General features: G+C 32.6%; 1 protein-coding gene across 2 annotated transcripts; it reads left to right on the forward strand.

The window, feature by feature from the left end:
• Nucleotides 1–285: 285 nt before the first annotated feature.
• Nucleotides 286–24365, forward strand: LOC7477718 (protein LUTEIN DEFICIENT 5, chloroplastic). 2 transcript variants are annotated; one of them, XM_052446466.1, is made up of 16 exons: nt 286–587; nt 733–904; nt 1015–1216; nt 1330–1401; nt 1500–1610; nt 1998–2189; nt 2331–2492; nt 3172–3267; nt 3339–3440; nt 3988–4020; nt 4104–4184; nt 4281–4363; nt 11027–11158; nt 21192–21252; nt 21390–21455; nt 23884–24365. In XM_052446466.1, exons 1-16 carry the CDS (start codon nt 476–478, stop codon nt 24070–24072), a joined length of 1866 nt encoding a protein of 621 aa, XP_052302426.1. In that variant the 5' UTR covers nt 286–475; the 3' UTR covers nt 24073–24365. The 2 variants fall into 2 exon arrangements, with proteins under 2 accessions (XP_052302426.1, XP_024439609.2); XM_024583841.2 differs by having other exon boundaries at nt 288–587; nt 997–1216.
• Nucleotides 24366–25115: the final 750 nt, after the last annotated feature.

Genomic DNA, 25115 nt, shown 5'->3' on the forward strand with positions numbered 1-25115 from the left:
TTTAAAAATATATTAAAATAATATTTTTTTTACTTTTTAAAATTTATTTTTAATATTAATATTTTAAAATAATCTAAATATATATTTATTTTTTTTTTTTCTCAAGAAAACCGAAATGCCAAATGTAGCGTAAGTTTACGACACTGTGAAAAGTTTTCAGCGGGCAGCACGCGGTCAACTGTCTAAAAATACATGTATAGCAAACACCTATCTACTAAACCACTGTACTTAAAGCGAAGCCTAGCTTCGGTATATTGGTAGAAAGATTCCAAGTGGAATAGTTTGTTTTGTAGCGGTTAGAAATCGAGGAGCGCCAGCCATATAATGATAAGAAAGGCATGATTTATAGATGTTGTCTTGTGCTCTCTTGTCTGGGCAGCGTTGATAAAACATACAAACACTCGCACCATCCGATGATGTTCGTATGAGCAGTGTCATTGGAACTCTGTGTCTGTCACATACAGAGGACAAGTAAATGGCTGCCAATATCTCTCTCCTTAACGTCCCATCATCACCATCCATCTGTGTTCATAAGCTTCAAATCCCGCCCATCATCACCTCATCTTCGTTTCCTGCCATACAATATGGTAGTCACTAATATATAATTGACTATTAATTCTTCTCTTCTTTAACTTCACTACTGACTGCTGACACCTTGATATACAAAATTACCATCTAATCTTTTTCTATGTTTATACGTAAAACTTTTTCTCTAATTTTGTTTTTGTTTAGGAGGGAAATATAAATTTAGTAGCATTCTAGCTTGTGCTTCTTCTTCAAATGGGAGAGAGCCGGAGTCTGTGGACAATGGCGTGAAGAAAGTAGATAAGATTCTTGAGCAGAAACGACGGGCTGAATTGTCTGCCAGGATTGCTTCTGGAGAGTTCACAGTGCAGCAATCTGGGTATTTTATTTTATTATGCTTTTAATGTGCTAGCGGGTTAATTTTTGATAGTGACTACGATTTGTTCCTCTTTTATTTCTCATTCCAACTAGTTTTCCATCTGTATTGAGGAATGGCTTGTCAAAATTGGGAATTTCAAATGAGATTCTGGACTTTCTATTCAAATGGGCTGTTGACTTGGACAAAGATTATCCGAAGATTCCAGAGGCGAAAGGGAAAATAAGCGCCATCAGGAGTGAGCCCTTCTTCATACCCTTGTATGAGCTTTACCTCACATATGGTGGTATTTTTAGGCTGACTTTTGGACCCAAGGTTTCTTTCTTCTTGTTCAAATCAGATTTCTGAAATCAGTTGTAGCTGATTACTTAAAGGGCATGTATATCAAATCAGTCATGGGTTTTGGTCCATCATTTTTTTGTTTGCAGTCCTTTTTGATTGTTTCCGATCCTTCCATTGCCAAACATATACTGAGGGACAATTCAAAGGCTTATTCTAAAGTAAATTGTTTTCCATCTATTCATTTACCTTTTCCTTCCTTCTTTTAAAAGTTGATGTGCGAGCATTTTCACTGACATTCATTTTACTTGCTATGCAGGGTATCTTAGCAGAAATTCTAGAATTTGTCATGGGAAAAGGACTCATCCCAGCAGATGGGGAGCTATGGCGTGTCCGAAGACGTGCTATAGTGCCCTCATTGCATCAGAAGGTATTCTAATTACTTTACAGGTTCAAGATTAACTCGTTGGTGCTTTGATATTATTGGTCTATATTCACACGATAAGACTCTGAATGTATAAAGTTTCTCTATTTATTGTCATAGAATGCCAATATTAAGCTGTTCACACGATGCTTATGCTTTATTTAGTGAAGAGTTTAATGGAAAAAAAAAAAAGAGTTCAAAAAACCAAAAAATTCCTTTGGCACCATACCTTTATTCATGAGGCATATGACTAGCAAGATCTCTGACAAAATGTAGATGTAGAAACTATTTGATCCATTGAGCTGGTTCACCTTGGGTGAACCTCAAAAGTTCTTTCTCGACAGTCTTAAATTAGTTCCTTTGGTCATAGATTTCATATCCTTTCATTTGTAGTATGTAGCAGCCATGATTAGCTTATTTGGAGAAGCAACAGATAGGCTTTGCAAAAAGCTAGATGCAGCTGCTTTTTATGGAGAAGATGTAGAGATGGAGTCCCTCTTCTCCCGTTTAACACTGGATATCATTGGCAGGGCAGTATTTAATTATGACTTTGATTCACTAACAAATGATACTGGAATAGTTGAGGTACTTTTTTTGCTTTCTATTTTATCTTTATTTTCTCAAACCTCATTATTGTTTATTTTTCAGTGATGTGCATTTCATTCCATGAAGTTGCTGCACGTTACTGCTTAACACATTTAGTTTCCTCTATTTCGACTTTTGCAGGCTGTTTACACAGTTTTGAGAGAAGCAGAGGATCGAAGTGTTGCACCAATTCCAATATGGGAGATCCCAATTTGGAAAGACATTTCACCTAAGCAAAAGAAAGTTGCTGCAGCACTCAAACTGATCAATGATACACTTGATGATCTGATTGCTATTTGCAAGGTAAAGATGACAATTATTTGAGCAGCTTTGTGCTTTAGTATACAAGTAGGTGTGTGTATTATTATATGAATGTAACGGTGATGCAACATATCCATGGGTATGATAGCAGTTAAGAACCTCTTTTGCTTGATCTAATTTTATTTCTGATGGTGCAAAGATACTTATTTTGGAGGAATGTAAACAGGGAAAAATAAAAGCACAGGCTGTTCAGTCAGCACTTGTTAGTATGTTAACAATTGGAGGCTACTGCCATTGGGAATAATCAGTCCGGAAGATAGTTATTGACTGCTTGTTTTGTGATTACTGCTTGTCTCACTTCACTTGAATCTGTCATGTGGATATGTAAACATGATTTCTATGAACGTGCTAATGGATCTGTATGTGACAATGATATTGCATTGTTGGTTCCTCGTTCCTGGAAACTGTAAATATGCCTTGATAGTACTAAATTCATGCCTACTTTGACATATCTGGAAGTGTTAACATCTTTCTTGAAGACGTACCTAGATCAAGCTTTGAATTGGAATTCCTGACTCAACAATTGGATTCACCTATCTTGGCTAATGTTAGCATGCAGTTTATTAGTAATGTTGTAGCACAAACTTGATTCACATCCTAAAGTTGATTAGTCCTTGTGCTGTTTTATCTCTACTTCATATGCTTATGTGTGCATCTGCAGAGGATGGTTGATGAAGAAGATCCACAGTTCCATGAGGAATACATGAATGAACAAGACCCCAGTATTCTCCACTTCCTGCTGGCATCAGGAGATGATGTATGCAATTTGCTAATCAAGTGTTTGCTGATACCTCAAATAAATGCAAATTTTCTTACTGCCATTTACAGGTTTCTAGCAAGCAACTCCGTGATGACTTGATGACAATGCTTATAGCTGGCCATGAAACATCTGCTGCAGTTTTAACATGGACCTTTTATCTTTTATCAAAGGTAATGCAAAGTCAAGGTTCGGTGATGTAGGAACTGAGCATGCACTTTAATGCTCTTTTATATATACACTCTTCTTTCTTCGATTGCCTCTCTCGACACCTGTTTCATGAACATACAAATGTGATTTCATTATGTTGCTCATTTTCTTTATTGCATTTTCATTTCTAAAGTTTACAATTTCTTTGAATTTTTTACCAAATTTTCTATGTTATGTTCATGATTGTAATGAAGCTTGGTGGTGGTTGTTGTTCATGATTCTAAAGTTTTTTTTGCACATTGCAAATATAACAAAGCATTTTTTTAGGAAAAAAAATGATACATTGATCAAAAGAATTAATACATTGCCAATATCTTCATTACCATCTTGAAGCCTTCTAGTTTTTCAACAATTTTTCTTTTTGGAAAATATATTATTTTAAACATTGTGCAAAAAAATTAACTCATCAAACTAGGATTAGATGCATACACCGGTAAGCATTCACACAGGCTCAAAATATATGATGATTGGAGGTTATTATCGTAATTGTATTCTTTCTTATGGTTGCAGGAGCCAATAGTTATGTCCAAGCTCCAAAATGAGGTATCATAGAGTTTCATGCACCGTGCTTTGAATCTTCCAGTCCTATGATTTTTATCTTAACTATTTCTCTTTGTAATATTTAGGTTGATTGTGTTCTAGGGGATCGATTTCCAACCATAGAAGACATGAAGAAACTAAAGTACACAACTCGAGTAATTAATGAAGTAAGAAGACTAACATTGTTCTTTTCATATTTATTTTCTAGTGAATCTTTCGTATCACATTATGGCTTGAAGTCTTATTTCCCAATCTTTTTGTAGTCATTGAGGCTCTATCCACAACCACCAGTCTTAATTCGTCGCTCTCTTGAGGGTGACATGCTCGGAAAGTACCCCATAGAAAGGTAATTCCACTAATGCACAGTCAACTCTGAATTTTTCTGGTTATTGGATATGCATTTTTCTGTCACTTTCTCATCTAGAGCATGACATGTTTCATTGAAATTCAGGCACAACTGAGAGAGTAGATTGTGGTATCTAATCCGAAAACATAAATGCTAATATGCCTTATAAATCCCAAAATCAGCTAGTATCAAGAGTTTCAAAAGCATTGTTGTCAGTATTTTTGGATTCAAATCAAATTATTGTGAAGATGGAGTAAAGATTTTCTACTAAGAAAACACATGGTGTTTATCCAAGAGAGATTTTAATTATAGAATAGAAAGTAAATTGCGGAGGGTTTTTTTTTACTCAAGGATATGAAACAGATTTTATTGAGCTTTTCCTTCATTTTTTAGTCTAGATTTTTGTTTTCCATTGTTAGTCTAAATTTTGTTCTCTAATCCGTATTGTATTGAAGTACTTCATGTTAATCAAACAATAAACATAAATTCATACCTTCATGAAGCCGTGTTCAAATTCCTAGGACCTTCTCGTTGAATCACTTTCAATTGCCCTCCACAATCTCCAATACCTTTCTATATCGTTACACCTGTTGTCGTGAAATCACTATAACGAAAGCACCCGTCCAAAGCCAAACCAGAGAATTTCCAAGAGAAAAGAGTATCTATGTTCTTTTTCTCCATGCCCACACATGGTTTTCTACTGTAAGTTATTTTTTTAAAAAGTAAATTATAATTTAGTCTCTTTGGTTTTGAAAAGCATAAGTTAGTCCTTGATCAAAATTAAATATTAATTCTTTTTTAATTTTTTAAATTATCATTTTTAAATGCCTTTAATTTTGTTTATAGTCGGTGAGATTGTAAAATTTGATTATAGATGACAGACATTATAGAAAAAAAAAAATAATAATTGTCATGAAAACCAACAAAATTGTTAAGTTACAATCAAATATTAAAACACATGGACTCAATATTTAGTTTTTTTAAATTAAAGAGACCAAGTAATTATTTTACTAGTTTGTAAGCTTAGCCATACACGAATCAAATAATAATTTACTCCTTGTTCAATGGCTTCTTTTGCCCTAAACTATTAGGGTTTTGGCACATTGAGGTCTGAATTATTAATTTGGTTAATTTTATTATTCAACTATTATGTTTTGGGCAAATATTGTCTCTTTGATTGATTTAACTTTTATCATTTATAAAAATCATTTTTAAAAGAAAATAATAATTCAAGTTTGGTATTTGAAGTTGAAAATCTTCACATGCTAATGAAAATTGAATATACTAAAAAAATGGAAATTTTCACATTTTAAAGATTGTGAGATCAAGAAGCATTTTTTTATATTTTTCTTAAATATTAAATATTGAAAAAAGTAGAAAAAAAATTTGGGATGGTCCCAAATTTTGTCGGCAAACTTAATATAGGTTAATTTTGAGGAACATTTACGCAAACATTTTGAGAACCACACTAATATTATCTTGTAAATTCACATAACCTTCTTAGTGCTTTGAGATAATTCTAGTTTAGTTTATATTTTTCATAATTTATTGAACTTGTCCTGCTCCGAAGATTAAAAAAAAAACAAAATTTTGACTTCAAATTTTTTTGAAATTATTTGTGAAAATGAATTAATTTTCTTTATTAATATCTATAAAACAATTCAATTAAAAATGTCAAAATATGAATATTTAAAAAGGGGTTCTTGGTTACTATCAAAGATCAAATTAAATGGAGGTATAATAATAACATTATAGTTCGAGGACAAAACTAATCAAATCTGTATACTCCTTAATACGCCACAACCTTAATAGTTTAGGGTTAAAAAAGGTCATTAAACCATGTATTTTTTTAAGAACTTTGCCTTCTAATTTTGTGGAAGACTTTGGAAGGAGTTCTGGAAGGAATTGTAACTGACTTGCTGCATGGTTACATATAAAATCTTTTTTCTTTGAACAAGGCATTTTTATACTTGTTTTTCAAATAAGGTAATTTATGCGAAATAAGCTTGTGGAAACAAAAATGGTTAAAACAAATTCAAATTAAAAAAGAATGCTATTGCAAAACAAATTCTTCTGCATCTAGTTTCTCGTTACATGGAATTGGAAGACAACAACTAAAAAAGCAAAAAGAAAGGAAGAAAAAAAATACAAATTCAGCTTATGAGCAATGTCATATAGAATTGGATGCAATTAATTAATGATCCATACTCAAAGTTAACATTCAAAATTTTCAGTTATACCTTTATGATACCGAGATATTATGAATATGGAAACATAACAGTTAACATATAAAGAAATTTTTTCGCTAAACACTCTAAAATTCAAAACATAAGAGGATAGATTCACTACTCTAAATATATAGAATAAATCACCACTTTAGATATATAGAGTTAAGGTATAAGTTCATTTCTCATAAAAGAGATACAAAACTTGATAGTTTGTCGGTAGACCAAGTCAAAGACTTTCAATTCAAATATTTGCCAAAGATTCCTATATATGGTCTGGATCATAAATGTATACTTGGAACAACCCTTCAAGTATAGGGAAAACCCAAATTAACATAATTAAAACTAAAATAAATGACTTTGACAAAAAAAATACTAGACAAATATTAACTAACACACATTTTTGACTTCTAAAAAACATAAACAAAGACTTAAAAAACTTAAAAAATAAAACAAACATGACTTCCTGTAGAAAACTCCAATATGAAAAGATCACATTCTGGACTTGAAAACCACATATTGTAAACTTATTTTTTCCATGCATCGAAAACTTCACCCATTTGCATTGCCAATACAAACTCAAGTAACCCCATATCAATAGGACATTAGAAGATTCATGTGCCATGTTCCCCCGGTTGACAAAAACTCATCCTCGAGTTCAAATAGTTCTTTTCCTGATCTTGTGGAAGTCCAATTAAAACATTTTCATGATCCTTTATGCAAGCCTTGAATTGGAATCCTTTAACATCAGTTACATTACTTTTCATGTCATAGATGTTCTTTAAATTATTATGAAAGAACAAATCTATTCTCTCATCTTTATCAACTTTATTATATTCTGAATTAATTAAATATGTTTATGGATGTTGTTAAAAACATAAAACATTGACAAGTTCAATTTTAACAAGCACACGTTCTTAACTTATAAGAAACAAAGACACTTAGAAAGCTTTTAAAAATTAAAACAGATATAAAATAACAAACCTCCAAGTCTAGAGAAAACCCAAAATAACATAATTAAGATCAAAACAAATGACTTTGATAGAAAACTAGACAAATGTTAACTAACACACTTTATTGACTTCTAAGAAACACAAACTGACATATTTAAAGCTTAAAAACTAAAACAGACATAACTTAGTGTAGAAAACTTCAATGCATGCATGATTGTACAATTTGAAAAGATCATATTCTAAACTTGAAAACCACATATTGTAGACTTATTTTTCCTTGCAATGAAGACATGCAAATTTGGTTTATGGGCCGGTAGTAAACAACTTCAAAAACTTCATCCATTTTCATTGCCAACATAAACTCAAATAACCCAACATCAATAGAACCATTAAAGAACACCTCTATGTCATTTTAGATATTAAATCCCTGTTGTATTATCAAAATAAATGTAAATTAGTGTATATTCTTAGATTTGCAAATATAACAATTGAAGTGCTTATAAAAAATGGTAAAACCAATTGATACCATGATTGGGTTAGCAATTCACCTCCACACTTGGGGGTCATTTTGTTTTGTGATAATGTTTTTTCTTGAGATGGAAACTTGTTAGGTTAGCAACTCACCATTTCAAATTTTTAACTCCTGAAAAATGAATTAAACTGTCATTTTGTTATATTTAAGGATTGTTATATTTAAGGATGATGATAAATTTTATTATGGTTGTTGGTCTCTTGGGGTTTAATTAATCCACGTAGTGCTCTCCTTTAAGAGTTCATGCGTATGAGTTTTTGATCTACTACAAAGCCATTCTATCGGTGGAGTGCTACAACCATTTCGGCTATGATCTTTGTACTTTATGAACTCATCATACCCTTATGATATTGCTTCCATAAATTGATAACACTTTACCATACAGATAGCAAAGATACGATCCATAGGAGTTACAAATACACTTCCATGTTTTACTTTGTTTGAGTTCAGGCTTAACTATTGATTGTTATACCATTTTTATTTAATCTTTAATGTTTCTTAACTAGAAATACAAACTTCAACATTGCTCGAACACTTGCCATTCGTGCATTATTTTTACCTTCATTCGTTGGGAGGCCTAATAAGCTTTGGGCTACATAAGGGGCAGTAGCACTTCCTCATCTCTATATCCTCACCCGATCCACTCCTTCTAGGTTTTGGACATGAGACCTCCAAATGAAACCAAAGTATTAACAACTGGGGTTCTTATTGGAATAATGGAGCTTAATTGTTAAGCTCAAGCTTAAGAGATAATTGTGCTTATAATATACCATGCTTCCAATATTCTTGGCGGCCAACTAATTACTTAAATTTTGGAATTCAATCATGTTCCCAATGGATTATCAATGTTAAAACTTCAAATCCACAATATTTTAATTTTTGATAAAAAGTCTTCTTGCACATGGCTTTCTCATATAGAAGAGTCTGCTTTTCCTCTGCAAGGAATGAGTATCAGTTTCATTGTCTATGTGATAGGATTCGCTATCATCTGTCCATCTGCTAACTGGGCCTTACTGCTTTTGTATTCTTCATCTTGCAATTTTATTAACATGTTGCTCATCGTTTCTTTAGCCCCTTCAATCATTCTAAGTTTTTTCACAACAAATTATACCCTTTATAATCTGCCTCCAAATTAAATTATTCCACATAGGGAGTTTGGTTATGACATTCAGGTCTCTTTTAATGTTTAATTCAGCTAAGACAACTATAACAATGAGTGTTGAATTAATACCACTTTTTTTTCTTCTCCTTGATGCCAGGGCATCTAGCCATCCATTTCCAACTGATATGGTGGAAACTTAGAAATGCCATGACACTTGTCACCTAGAATTCAATTTAAACTATGTTCCTGTCTATCTGAAAATTATTTTCCAAACTTTCTTGTATTTGTTTATCATTAGAAAAGTTGGTTAATAGAAAACACTTTTCAATCAAATGAAAATTTGACTTGGTTTACGGGAAAATGTTTTTTTTTTTTTGGCCGGAAAACACTTTCAAGAAGATGTAAAAAAATTCAAAAATATCTTGTTATTTGTTAATTATATCAAATTTGGTCCCCAATCTTTTGATTGCTATATATTTTGTTTTAATTTTGTTTTCAATTTCGTATCTTAGAATTTGATTTTATACCAACTTTGATCATTATTCTTTTAATTGCTATTTGTTTTTCTCTTATTTTTTTCTAAATTGAAATTTTTTATCTATCATATTTGGTCTTATTTTTTTTATTGCTATGTATTTTATTTGAAAAAATTTATGAAATTAATCTTTTATTTTAATTTCATCATCTTTTAATTTTTTTTTTATCTATTAGATATGGTCTTCATTTTTTTATTACTATTTTTTTTATTTGAAATAATTTATGAAATTATAATTTTTTTTCAATTTTATCTCCTTCAACTTTTTTATCTGTCAGATTTGGCCCATATTTTTTTAATAAAATTAAAAAAATTAAAACATTAATAAGTTATTATCTAACTTATTTTTCATAACATAGCCAAATACTGAAAAATATTTTATAAATTATTTTTCATAACACTACCAAACATAAAAAGAATAATTTATTTTTCAAAAATTCACTTTCCTTAAAAATTACTTTTAAAAAAGAAATTTAAAGAAATTACTTTGCAGACAAATATAGCCTAAAACTAAAAACTTCTCTATCTCTCATCCTACAGTAGCATAGGTATGGTGTCATGCCAACACATGGTTTAGATTTAGATAGTGTATGACTTTGTTATCTCTCCTTTCTAGACGGCCAGACTGTCACTAGCTAGACAAAATATCTCCTAATATGAATTACATGGAAGTCGTAAACAGACCTTTTCTTTCTCTTAATTGAAATCATAGCCATTTCGAAAGAAAGTAATCTGAATGTCCAGTTTGCTTTTGCCAACTTTTGTCATGTCAGTAGACCAAAAGTCTCTCGAACAAGTTACAAATATATTTTGATTTATGATCTAAATAGGAGAGGTTTTTAACAAGTTATGGAGTAGTGGTTTCAGTAAGGCAATGTCCTTCTATTTTAGAACACATGGATCTAGTAACACATTTAATGTATTCCCATTAACTGCATCACTAAAGTTCTCTCACTGCAATCAATGTTCATTACAAACCTATATAGGTACTAACTGTTTGCTATCTCATCAACAGGTTCGGTCCTTGTTCCCAAATTCCCAATCCACATTTCATTATTCTTATTATTACAAATGTTATTATGATGCTTCAAAATTAGACTTCTGCTAGAAATTATATTCCCTAAGAAGTTTATTAAGGAAGATGATGTTTGATTAATTTTACTCAATCTCATTTATACTGTCATTTTTCTATGGAATTCTTGCGCAATGATTTTCTGGATTTGCCTCATAATCATTGATTAAAATGCTAAGGTTTAGTAACAAACAACAATATTGATGAATGCAAAAGTTAATGTTATTGTCTTGTTGGTGGACAGGGGTGAGGATATATTTATTTCGATCTGGAACCTCCACCGCAGTCCAAATCTTTGGGATGATGCAGATAAATTCATTCCTGATAGATGGCCTTTAGACGGGCCCAATCCAAATGAAACAAACCAAAATTTCTGGTATGTTGCCCAATGTTATCTCATATTGCATGAATTAAGTGGATTTCACCCATTTTTTACTTCATCCGTGACTTTATTACATCATGTCTACAAATAGAATGAAAAGGTGGCAAATTTCAATTTTATTTATTCTAATAAGTTTGATTGCTTCTAACAAAATCATGTAAATGATGCATAGCTCTCTAGTAAATAGTTTGCATACAACAAATTAGGAACTTGATTGCAAGGGAGAAAAGAAAAAGAAAACCCAGCTCTAATGCAATTTGGAGAGGATAAATTTGCATGAATATCAACAAATTGAGTTAGTTGAACACACTACAAAGATGGAAGTGCATAGTGTGATTAATCTTTTCAGGACTAAGTTTCTGAGCAAAAGGGATTAAAATCACCATATGTCCTTGTACCAAATTGATTTGGTACCAGCTCTTATCAATAAAAAAAAAGCTATAATTGTACCCCTCTACCATACAGAGATGTATGGTGATTTTGATCCGCCAATTAAGTTGTTAGATTGGTAATTATTTTGCGACCATTATGTGGTTATGCTCACTAATATTTAGGTTGTCTAACTCATTGAACAATTTTATTGCAACATTGTGACTTGATGGCTTTCTCAATAATCATTGCATAATATATTTTAAATGGTCAGTTACTATACACCCTCTCGTGTCAAATTATCATCTAAATCACATGATTTTGTATTATTATAGTTTTACATTTTTAGTCTTTTCTAACTCATAGTACAATTGTCATAAAAAACTCAGAGTCTTGCTAATGAGCTGTAATTCAGTAGGCATGTTGCATCTTCATATCCTACAAGACTCGAGTTAAGATCTCCTTGTAAACCAAATAATGAACAATTAATATTTTTGTTGGCCATGATAGTGTGATCACGACACTTAATCGAAATGAACTTCCAATTTTTTTTTTTTCATTTTTCTTGCCATCAACCATCTTCATCTTTTTTCTTCATTTCAGTTCATTTCAGTCACAACAGTGTATAGAGTAATAGAGATTGTAGCAGTTCTCCCATTTGGAATTCAGGTTGAAGAACATAAGTGAATAACTGGTATCTCCTTGTAATTTTTTAATGGATCATAGTTCTTTGATTAAACTTGTGAAACGGCGCAAAAACCTTTATACCATGTCTGTAAGGTTTTTGTCTTAAATGAAACCGATCACCAACTTGTAAGGTCCTTTTAATCCTCCTTTGTTAGCTATATGCACCATCCCTGTTGTTCCTTGAATTATTCTCCGCATAATTTGATCATGTTCTCCTTTTTTAATTCAAATAAGAGTCAAATACTTCAACTGGAAAGTCTCAAGCAAAATAGGGTTTGTGATCGATGAGGTTGAGCATATAAAATTTCACAGTGAAACCTTATTTACAGTATGGTAGTTAGTATTGTATCACAAATCAGCAAGTAAAGCCATTTGTTCTATTCAGTTGGTGCCTCTATAGTCATACACCTCAATTAGGTCTCCAAATATTTATTGAAAATGTTTGCTTGTCTGTTACTCTATGGACGGTATGTTGTTGAGACTCTAGTTCCACTTTTCTCGAAGAACAAAGTTCCTTCCAAAAGGATTAGGATCCTTCTCAAAGATGATTGTGGTTGGCATCCTATAAAGGGATTGCTATGAAGCATTTAGGTACTGTTGGTGCAAATAAGGTCGAGAAACTAATGAAATAGGCACATTTAGTCAATCTACCATCAAGCACGAAGCTCACCTCTTCCATTAGACTTTGACAAACTTTCAATAAGATCCATGATGATGTCAAAGAGTTAAGCCTTAGTGACTAGTAGAGACTGCAAAGGGTTTGCAACGGATTGACTTGTTAGGTTTATAGGTTGCTCTAACAAACCACATGATGTGTTTCTATTGTTTCTTCCAAAAGACTAACTCACTCACCTTGAGTAATTGTTATCTCCTAGTGGTCCCCTGCAACATTCCTGTGTAATAACTTGATAATGTTTTGTTGAATCATAGGAACCTGCCCCATTACCAGCTAGCCCTTGACTTGCTACCAACTAGCCCCTTATGCTCAATACCATGATGCCATAAATAAGTAGGATATGAACCTGGATTGGCTTCCAGTTCTTGGGATAAGAGTCTAGATAGTAGCATCTGCTTCCTAAGATGCTCTAACCCTATCGATTAAGTCAACATGTATTGAGGGGATAAGTAATATAAATTATATCTTAAGACTTCACCTAACAATTTAAGTTATTGAGTTGAGATGATTATTTGACATAATATCAAAGCCTAGTTGACCAAATGATCATAAACTTGAATCTCACTACCCCCATTTTCTCTTCTAATCAAAATTAATTAATATCACAAGATAGCAATTGCTTGTGCAAGTTTCAAGCCCAAAAGGCTTTCACTTGAGAGAGTATGTTAGAAAATAATAAAAATCATATCTTGAGATCTTAATTAATATCACAAGATAGTGTGTGCTTGTGCAAGTTTCAAGCCAAAAGACTTTTACTTGAGAGAGTGTATTAGAAAATAATATAAATCATATCTTGGGACCTTACCTAACAATTTAAGCTATTGAATTGAGATGATTCTTTGACAAAAGTTAGTAAGCTAGGTCACCAGGTGATCTGGAAGGTGCAGTAGCCCACCAGGTGATCCTTTCTATTCTTGCAAATAATTTCATAGTCAAACCCTAGAAACTAGTCAACCACACATGTTGACTAGTGATAATTATCTTGGACGCATGCAAGTATTTGAGGCTTTAATGGTTGGTATTGATCCTGAAATTGACGACAACTAGAACAATTGCCAACGTCTCTTTCATAGGTTGTGGTGGAACTATTGAACCTAGTAGGCATAAGATTTATTTGTGTAGGGAAAGAAAAATGGTTTGGAGATGATTTAGGGAGTATTTTTTATGCATCTTTATTTTTTTTTATGGAAACTTAGTTTGTTTCCCTTGAGATTTTAGTTGGTAATCCTTTTTCTTGTGTTTTAATATAAAAGAGTACATGAAAGGAAGTTGGAAATTTTGGTGAGTTTGATATTAAGGTTATTCAAGTGTTAGTTTTTATTGACTTATGTAAAATATTGTATGCTTTTACTACTTTTTATTTACTTATTTAAGTGTTAAGTTTAGATCTAAAAAATCTTTTAGTGCTATTGGTTTGTCCTTTGTGTTGGCTTCACCAAGTTTTTGGATCAAAGCATGTCTTCGAGGCTCGGGAATATGTATTGATTGTGGCAAGACTAGGGAGTTTAAACATGAGATAAAGGGATGATCTTATGTTGGATTGTCAACATAAGTGGCTTACCTAACATAGTAGATGTTGTGTTGAGAGCAATCTATTGATGGTTGTGTGTTGGGAAAAAATCGACTACATGAGCAAAGTTTTGTCCAAAAGGAAACATGAATGAAGGCTTGGACCCAGAGGCATGGAAAGATAGTTTGCATGCTGTGAATGACGATGTCGATCCTCTTAATGATGATTTCAAAAGCAAACTACAACCACTAGGGTTGCATTGAGGCGATGTTGAAATGTTAATCCTAGGGTGTCACCGTCATAAGTAAATCATGATTTTGTGATCGGGGATTAAGATGGATGTTGCTGGCTTTGCTAGTTAAAAAGGTCCGAATCATCTTTTAAATTGGCTATGATGGATAATTTCTTTGACTGCATATATCTTGTTACAGTGGTGTTTTTGATGGTTGGTGGGACAGGTTAGAGGAAATGTGGTTGTCGTCAGGAATTTGATGGTGCGAACATAGCAAACTAATTGAAGGAAATGTTCTTATCTGTTGCTTACAAGTAGAATTTGTTATAGAGGTTACCAAAATATGTGACAAAAGGTCATTTATTGGAGGTGTGTATGAGAGATTTTGATGAGTTGTATTTGCAGAATGGTTTGACATAACCTGAAAAAGTTGTTACATCTCAATTCTTGTTGGGGAAAAAAAATTAATTTGGGGTCATTTATTGGCATATAGGGTTTGGACTGTGGAGGGGGCTTATCAATTTAGCAGGAAAAGCTAAAAGAGCATTTGTAAAGAAGAGTTTTGATGAACGAATGGGTTCTATTGCTGCTGAAGTATCGAATGCTCTTTATGAATCCAAAACAGCATGGATCTTATCCAAACAGCTTTGCAAAGGCCACAAAAATTGATTTGGATTGTTAAAAGATTGACCTCCAAATAAACAAAGGGCTTTATATTCTGGATAGCTGTTTCTTGTTGTATGGTGACCATTGGTCTCGTGAACGTCTAAAAAAAAGGCAAGATGGAAGAACAAACATGGTTGAGGCAGAAGCAGGAATTTTGAGGATGGTGAATTTGAATTGTATAGGTCACGTAGTAAGGATGGCAAGAAGATTGAATTAGCTCTTACGGTTGGAGAGAGATTGATGTTGCATCAGGTAATGATGTCTAGATAGGTCAAGGAAGAATGACAAAGAAAAGGCACATTCTGGACTAGTGTCCAATGTTGCGTGAAGCTTTGTATAACAGCAATAGATGCTGCTGTTACCAAGAAGCTTGGTTCTCAAGAGGAGGTGAAAAAGCTAAATTTTGTTTATTTGTGAGAAAGCTAGAATTTTTTTCCAAGAAAAAGAAAGTCATAGAAACATGTTTATTAGATGAAAGTGTAAATTGTTTTCTTGGAAAAACATGTTTTTTATTCTCTAATTTAGTTCAACTAATTCTTAATTTTCATTTCTTTAATTATTTTATGAGAAGGGAAAAATTTGCTCTCAAACTATTATATATATCCTAATTGACTCCCAAAGCCATCTATTCTCTCCACCAAGTACCCCATTTATTGAGATTTTACTCAATTAACCTTTATCATGAATTATTAATGAATGCATTAATTTTGCACATGACTTCGTATGTGCCTTTAACTTTAGCCTATTTTTGGCATGAACTTGAGGCTCCCTTGAATCATCGTGGAGCTAAAAATCAAACCATGTTTGCTTGAGCCTTTTAACACACAAAGGGATGAAAATCTCTTTTTATAGTCGTTCATTCACATGCATCATGTGGTTGAGTTATAGTAGCAATAGCTACTTGTCATGAATATTTAGCCCCAAATGTTTTATGAAGCATCTGTTTTGTGCCAAGGCCTAACTAAAACTAAATGCACATGTGAATCTCATGAAAATCAATAGACTTTTCAAGTCTAGGTAACAATAGGAAGTTAATTGAACCAATCCTTAGAAAAGGAGCTCAATTTGGACAATCAATTGATCGGGACTCAATTGGGACAAACATAGTTTGTGGGTAAATCAATCCTTTTCCAGTTATTTTAAATATAAGCCAAGCAAATCCTTTTTTATAATCTGGAAAATTTGAATTCAATAAACATGATTCCTTAATTCTAAAAAAATGATTCCTTAATTTTCCATGAAGTGATGTTTTTAGAAAAACAACTAAGCTTGATAGTATTAGCAAATTTTTTAGCGTGATAGGATTTTTATGGATTATGTCCACATTTTGCTTAGAAGGCCTAGGTTAAGGAGTTTAATGGCATTCATCAAAACTGTCCAAATATAGTTACCAGAAACATGGAACATTCATATTGTGATATTGGATTTGAGTAGGATAAACTTGGATCAATTCATGGATTAGGAGAGTAAGTTTAATTGGCACAATATTTTAGGTTGTTGCATGCTTAAACCATAATATTTTGATTTCATTTTGAAGGAAAATTTCAAGACTAGTGATTTTTTAAAGAAGTAGAAATATTTTTTAATTATTACAAGAAAGATAGAGTTAAGCATAGGTTGAAGTGTTGGGCCATTCTTGCCAAAAGAAAATAGGTTGAATTGTTATATGAAAAAGGTCACCTAATTTAAAACAATGGGCCGCCCATATGCTCCCAAGTTTTGGGCTTTAGGTAACTCGCCATCAAAGACTAAGGGCTTGTTTGGGCCATGCATGTTGTGTTGTGCTTTATTATGTTGATGCAAGAAATTTTTTTAATGCATAGTTTTGTTACTGAATATAATTTTTTATTTGATTATTGGATTGAGCTGAAACTTTGCTAGGAGATTCTAAAGGTTTTATTTTCTATAGTGTTAAAATTTCACAGTATTGAAAATAAAAAAGGCCTTCTAGTAATGCCAACAAGTTAATGTTCGGCATTTGCTATATTTTCCTAGTTGGCTTAAGATTTTTGTTTTTTATTTGGTTTAAAACTCTTTTATTATCTTTCAAGTTTTGTTTAGAATTTTTATTGCTTTTTTTTTTTTCCGGGCTTCCTAGCTTGTTTAGGTTAATTTTTAGATTTACTTAAGGAGTTGTAAACTTCTTATAGAGGTAGATCACCTGGACAAAAAATATTCAGTAATGAAATTTCAAACTAATGTTTCTATGTGATCCATTTTTTAGCATAATTTTGTGTTCTTGTGCTTGCTGTCTTTCTTGTGTAGTTTTCATCTACGCCAGTTAGTATCAAAGCCCAACTATCCCAAGTTATTGCTTACTATGTGCTAAAATCCCAAGTTATTTTGTTTGTTGTATGTTTTTAAATAATAATAGTTGAAAGAAGTCGTACAGCAGAACGTGTTAAGGTAAGAGGAGATGAAGAGGTCCTCTTTCATAAGAGAAACGTTAGGAGTTGGTGATAGAAGACATAAAGAGAATTAACAAAATTAAAAAGAGATGTTTAGGAACTAGTGATAGAAAACATGCAAAGACAAATTGCAAAATTAACTTGTCGGTTGGTGGAGGTGAGGAGCTTGGGGGATCATGGATCCATTACTTGTTTTGATAACCCGTTTCAAAAGCATGAATAGAGAAAGTAAGTTCTTGATCGGGATGAGTATTGTGGAGATTTTGATGAATTTTTTTATGGTAAGATAGACGCGAATTGATATTCTCCACCAATTTATGATAATTATGCTAATGATATCATTGATGATGTTCTTGTTGATGAGATAGAGGTTAAGTGCAAGGAAAACATAAAAGGTGCTAAAAAAATTATTGATTTTGACTATGTTGATCATTTGATTACAAGGTTATTGTTATCATAAATGTAGATGTGTTCATAGGTTATATGAACACTACACGTATTGATGAAATAAGTTTAAGGTTTGCAATTCATTACTCTAGAAGTCAATGGAAGATAAATAATATGTAAATTGTTGTCTTTTATACAAATTTTAAGATGAAGAGTTTGAAGTTGATGTCAAATTATTATATACTTGAAGAGAAGAAAGAAAAAGGGATGAAAAGTCTTGATTGGACATCCATGAGATTAAGGCATGAACAATTTGAACTCAATGAGAAGTTTTTTCCACCACAAGGACACCGATGTAGAAGATTTTTTCCCTTACATGTAGTTTTATGTTATTAAACATAATTTTTAATTTGATCATTGGATCGATTTGAAATTTTACCAGAAAATTCTAGAGACATTGTTATGTATAAGGTTAAAATATCACAGTAATTGAAAATCTGGAAGACCTTTCGATAATGCTCATAAGTTAATGTTCAAGATTTGCTATACTTTTATAACTGGTTGAGGATTTTTTTATATTTGATTTAGAACTCTTTTATTATTTTTCAAGCTTTGTTTAAGAATTTTACTAATTATTTATTTTCAAGTTTTTTTAGTTTGTTTAGATTAATTTTTAGATATATTTAAGGAGTTTTAAACGATTTAGAGAGTTATACTATCTGAATAGAAAATATTAAGTAATAAAATTTCAATTTAGAATTTCTATGTGATTCCATTTTTAGCATAATTTTGTGTTTTTTTTCTTGTTGTTTTTTCGTGTTGTTTTTGTTTGTGTCATATATTGTGTTGTTTTGTGAGATTGGACATATTAAACTATTTGATTATGAAAAATTATGCTTTACTAAGACAAAAATCATCTAACTTCGTAGTAATCTATTGTTATGTTGTTTGAATTGAAATTACACATCACTAAAATTTAAGAGATTTTTTTTAAGAAATAAGATTTTTAAAAAATTAAAATAAATTATTTGAAAACATAAAGCCTTGTATTTATAGTCGTTGAGTGCCTTGTAATTAACGTAGAGTCTATATGTGTTGTCTTTAATCCTAATCAAAACCATTGGGAAAATATAGTCTGTTGTTGGGTTTTATTATGCAAAATTGTATTGATTAAGTAACAACCTTTTCTAGTACATCTTTTTGTAAACAATAAAAAGGTGTAAAACTCATTGGTTCTTCTTCCATTAGTGGGATTCCATGATCATGTATCCTTGCAGGAGGCAACCTAGTAAGCTCTGCAAAAGCTGCTTGATACTCAACAAATATTTTAGATAAGCTAGAATCTTGTTCTTTGATTTGAGATAGGAGACAACCTTCTTGTCCATCATTTTTTTGCTACATTGTTGTGCTCTAGTCATTTCAAAAGTATTTAATAGGAGTTTATGCATATACTTGATCTCTATAAATTGTAGACTAGCATCAGTAGAGCCTTGTAAAACTAGTTTCTTTTCCATCCCATCTATAAGGACACCCCAGGTCTTTGCTGTTGGACACTACATCTCCAAAAATAGATAGCACTAAACCCCTAAAATCATGACATAATTTTTGAGTTGCACTATAAAAACATTTCCACAAGGCCTTTTGACCATATTTATATGCAAGACCTTGGTGTTAATCCTGCCCGTTACCCTAAGGGTTTGAAAGCTAGAGCAACGGTGTTAACAGAAACATGATTGACTTCATCCTCATACACCTCTATGTTTGACTTCATCCTCATACACCTCTATGTCATAACAATATTTACCTTATCTTACCTCTTCTATAGTGGCATCTTCTATATGAATGCTTGCTCATATATTTGTGGTCTAGGGACACTTTTTCATCACAACAATGAGATTTATTCTTGGCCATTTTATCCTTCATGTGGATATTTTTGTGCAAACCAATAGAAATACCTTTACTTGAAAAACTCAAAACCTCCAATTTATTAAAAATAAATATATTTGAAAAAACAAAGCAAATTTTCATATTGCATTCAAATCCCTTCATTTTTTCATGGTTATTTTTTTTTAATAAATTAGGTTAGATTTGGTTTTTTCATATGAGGGTATTTTTGCCAATTTGGATGAAAATATATGAGATAAAATAGATTGGAGGATGACCATATATTTATGGATAAATTGGAAGCAATTACACTTGTAGGGGAAAGCTGAAGACTAGACATAAATATTAAGAACTAAATGAGCTAATTTCCTATTTTTTAAAATCAAAGTCAATATGTTTGGTGGCCCTGCTTTGGTTGTAAAGCAGTTTGGGTTTTCTAGGCTGGTTGGTGTTTGTGGTATAGTTTGGAGTAGGCAGGCCTTGTTGGGGTTGTTAGGTTTGTATTTGAGGTGTCCTTTGGGTGCTTATGTGTTGTTGTTTTCTGGTATGTGTTTGTTGAAAATGATGTGGTGTTCTGGTGAGAAATGGAATTGTTCATGTGGCTGTGGAACTAGATGGTAGTTCTGGTGATAAATGGAATTGTCCTTGTGGTCGTGGTACTAGAGGGTGGTTGAAGTTGGCTGTGTTCCTCGGAACCAGCCAGGCCAAAGTCTTCTTGTAGGTTTTCTGGGAAATACATGGTCACTGGTCATTTCGTATGCTTTCCAAGACCAGCAAGATCATTATTAGTGCATTTTTAATCAAGTTATGCTGTGTTCCACAACATGTCTAATTCTTCGATATGGTACTTGAGGTCTGCTGTTTTGCCACAAGTATTTAATGGCTGCCTGAAGCTTAATACCTCCCCCAAACCTACTAGGTATATTTGTTACGTAGTCCTCGCAAGTTAAAGCAAATCCAACCCAGTGACCATAGGCTTTCTCAAAGGGCATCGTCATCTAAGAAGCAAGAGGCATACCTAACCTCAAAAGTGTCCTAATTTAGTTTGCATTATGGACTTGGACTTTAGTTATTCTCCAAGAAACTATTATGCTTTTTTGTTTTTCCAGTGATAGCAGCTATTTTCACGTTGCTATTTTAGTCACGACGACATAATATTTAATCCCCATCCTTATGCAAGTCAATGACACCATTATACATTGTTCCAGCTATTTGCCCTTCGGTGGAGGACCACGGAAATGCGTAGGTGACATGTTTGCTTCATTTGAGGTAATTTGTTTCCAGATGGATTCAATATAACATGATTTACTGTCATATTATCCTTTACTGGAACTTGTGATGTTTCTCATTCAATCGTTTTGTGATTTGCAATGTAAAAGCTAATTGTTCATTACACTGATTTATAGGCTGTAGTGGCCGTTTCCATGCTTGTTCGGAGATTTAACTTTCAAGTGGCACTTGGAGCACCACCGGTACGTCATATAATTTTGTTGCTTGAATTGACTATAGTTAAACATTTAGTATAAAGTCTTACCTATAAATTAGTTCCTATAGTTTAATTAATTAGTCCCTCTTTTATGAAAAATAATTCAACACTTGTGGTTTTGTATCGATTGATTACTTAGTATCTCGTTATTCTTCCTTGATAAATATGGTGATGTGGTGTCATTGATTTAGTAGTTTTTTCAAAAAAGCCCTTTCTTCTAATTATTTATTTCCTATCACCTATTTCTCTTTTATTTTTCGATTAATAAATATATAAATTGAAAAGAAAAAGGAAAAGAATTTTAAAAAATTATTATTATAATTAAGAAAATCCAAGCTTATGCCTTTTGAGCTCCTTTAGATTTCAAAATCCAGTCATCTTTTCCTGGAAAACCAAAAAGAAAAAGGAAAATAAAAAACCACAATAAAGGTCCCTGAACAAATAGACAACAAAATTAGATTTCAGATTTCACATGCCAATGATTCTGCCCAAAACTTATCAGTGTCCATTGCCAACCTCCTCTTTTTACCTCGGACTCACCTCTTCCTTTTGCCTTAGCCAGTACAATAGCAACCATTGCCAACCTTTATTCACTTCTTCATCTTCACCTCTGTCTCTCCCTCCCCTCCTCTCTCTTCCATTACTAGCACAACAATCACCATCGGTAGGGATAGAATTAAGTGAATTTGTGTGAGAAAAGCAATTTGCTATCCATGTTGAGATGGAAACATTAATTCTTCCTTGTATATGTAAATTTCAGTGGAACTGTACAGATTTCTACCAGTTGAGTTAAATCCTATTACAAGATCTGGGGTTTTGTTGTGGTTTCTCTACTTGTACTTCTTCGATATGGTGGTGACGATGGAGTATGGAGTGAGAGAAATGAGGAGAGAACATAGAGGCTATCTAGACATGAAAAGAGTCTAGGTATTTATGTAAAAAGTAACAAATCTGTTAGGTAAATGCTGGTAGAAGGACTGTCAAATTATTTCTCATCATAGAAAGAACTAATTTATTCATTTCAATAAATTAGAGAATAATTTATAACTAGTTCAAACATAAACTTAATAACACGGTATTCTTTGATGAGTATAAAAGTTGGGGAAATTAATTCAACTTGTCTTTAAATTTTTAACTCATTCTCTGATCTGTCTCTAGTGAAGTATAATTGTTCCCAAGATCATTCTCCTAGTAGATATTTTCATGCAAACTTGCAGAAATATCAACAATCCAAATATTAAACTAATTATCGTAAAGGTTAGTGAATTAATGCGCCAAAAAATTACCATGAGCTTTTCTTAATTTAAAAAACTCAAATAAAAAAAGGTTACAAAAATCATAAAGAATTCGATCACATCCTCTGAATCTGAACCTGTTAAGCTTGGCTTAACAAAATGAAGCAGAAGGTAAGAAGCAGGGGAGGAGAAGAGAGAAACAGAGAATTAAGAGTTAAATGATTCTGTTATTTCTTTTGTGCCCTTTATGTAATCCTCTCCACCCTTATATACTCCTTCCCACATGCATTACACGTGTCCATGCACCTGCCGACCACCCTTAAACTGCACTATAATGACTATAATAGTTGTACAATACTTCCCCAGCTGTAACAGAACCATTGTCCCTTAAGTTAGGACCTAGAGGCTAGTTTGTCTTCCTATATATCTTGATTAAAAAAACATGCGGCTAGCAAAAACTGTATTTGGTAGTATATCTTGCTAATATGTTTCCAATCAAAACATAGCCCCCAACACTTATATGCCTTTGATCACTTGAGTCTATTGTCGCTAAAAACATGTCAAGAGTAGCTTTACAGGTAAGTTTTCACGTTAAAAAAAGCGTGACTTAGGGCAAACTTACCAAAAGTTCCCAAACCAATATAAGTATTCTTTGTTGGGTCTCCAACGTATTTTTTGAATTTCATTTGAATCCCCAATGTGTCAATATTCTCAATTAGGTCGATCTGTCAGTTTCAGTTAACAAAACCGAACTATACCCTTCATGCTTTTTTATATAATATGTTCTATCACTGTCAGTGTTCTAGGAAATTCATGGGTTATTTTTTTATTTTTTTGTATAGGAAAAGAGAAGTCGTATGAGTTTTGCTTGATTACTCAATAGTTATGTTAACTGAAACTAATGGAAATATCTAAATGAGATCCATTGCTGCATTGTGGATCTTATTGAAACAAAAAATAGGTTGCAAATCCAATTCAGATTGCTCCTATAGGTTTAAAACTTTGAGGTTTGCTTCATGGAGCACTTAAAACGATTTGTCATCTAATTGTACTCATCAGTCTGTAGAACATCATATAATTACACTTGTGTTCAAATCCAACCAGAATATTAAAAGATTGGAAAAAGGAAAAACAAGATGCAGTATTTTGGATATATCTGAAGAAATAATCTTTCTACAGGTTGGAATGACAACAGGAGCAACAATTCACACAACAGAAGGGTTGAAGATGACAGTCACACGACGAACAAGACCTCCCATAATGCCAAAGCTGGAGAAGACAATGTTTGAAGTGGATGAATCAACTAGTGGTCCTGAAGGAGGGACCCAGCTGGGTCCGAAAAGTGAAGTTTCTTCTGCCAATTCCTGATTGCTATCTTGTTAAGATCAGCTACGCACCATATTGGATATGGCTGTCATGGAAAGGAAATAGGAATAATAAAGTAAAAGGAAATTTAAAGGATTCCCCTTGAGCAGTTTGAAGGTTTGAAAATATGCATCCATCCTGGAATCGGTTGGGGTTCATTTCCTTTCAAGACACAGGTACAATTCCCCATATTGGTGTTGTGTTTTATTTCCAAATGGATGATATCATGATCTATACCACTGTATCAATTCCTTTTTGAGTAAAACGATTGTGGGTAAAGACAAGTTATACGCATCGATCGCGCCTTCGTTTGAGATCTTTCTAACAAATCGGACAGACGATGGATAATGTGTCTAGCAAAAGCAATATTATCCCATGAATTAGGGACCTGGTTACTGCATTTTGCAAGCAAACTATCCTGCAAACTTTGGACACATGTACCATGCATGGCATTTTGTATGCCCTGCTTGGTGAGAAAGACAAATGATCACCCTCCTACTCGAAACAATTGCCTAGAATTCAGTTTTTACGAGGCAACCACGCATCAATCTTGACCAAAAAGGGAGGAAATGAAGAAAATTTCTGGAGTTGGGTACATGCTTATTGAACATACCTGCATGACGGATTGTGATATGAATCACGTGGTCACGTAACCCACATGTAAAGACATTAATTCCCGGAAAAGCTAAGTAAATTAGGTTTGATAGGAGTGTGACACATGTACTTAGACACCAATGCTACCAATATTAATTCGCGAACAAGAAGTATAAGGATGACACTACGAAATTAGTTGTTTTTCAATAAGTTGTTTTAGTTATTTAGAGAGGAAAGGAGAATATCTCACCGCTTCCACAATAAAGTTGCACCATAATGTTTATTAATCTGAAAAATTCGTAGCCCCCCCCCCCCACGTCTGGTTATGACTTTATTTATACCAACTCTAGACTGAAATAAACCATAATGGACCCTCTTTATGTGGATTTATATGAGGTCCACTTAAAATTGACTCAAATAAGTAATAATAAACCAAAAACTAAGAAGACAAT

This window comes from Populus trichocarpa, chromosome 13, assembly GCF_000002775.5.
Source record: "Populus trichocarpa isolate Nisqually-1 chromosome 13, P.trichocarpa_v4.1, whole genome shotgun sequence".
Taxonomy (NCBI): domain Eukaryota; kingdom Viridiplantae; phylum Streptophyta; class Magnoliopsida; order Malpighiales; family Salicaceae; genus Populus; species Populus trichocarpa.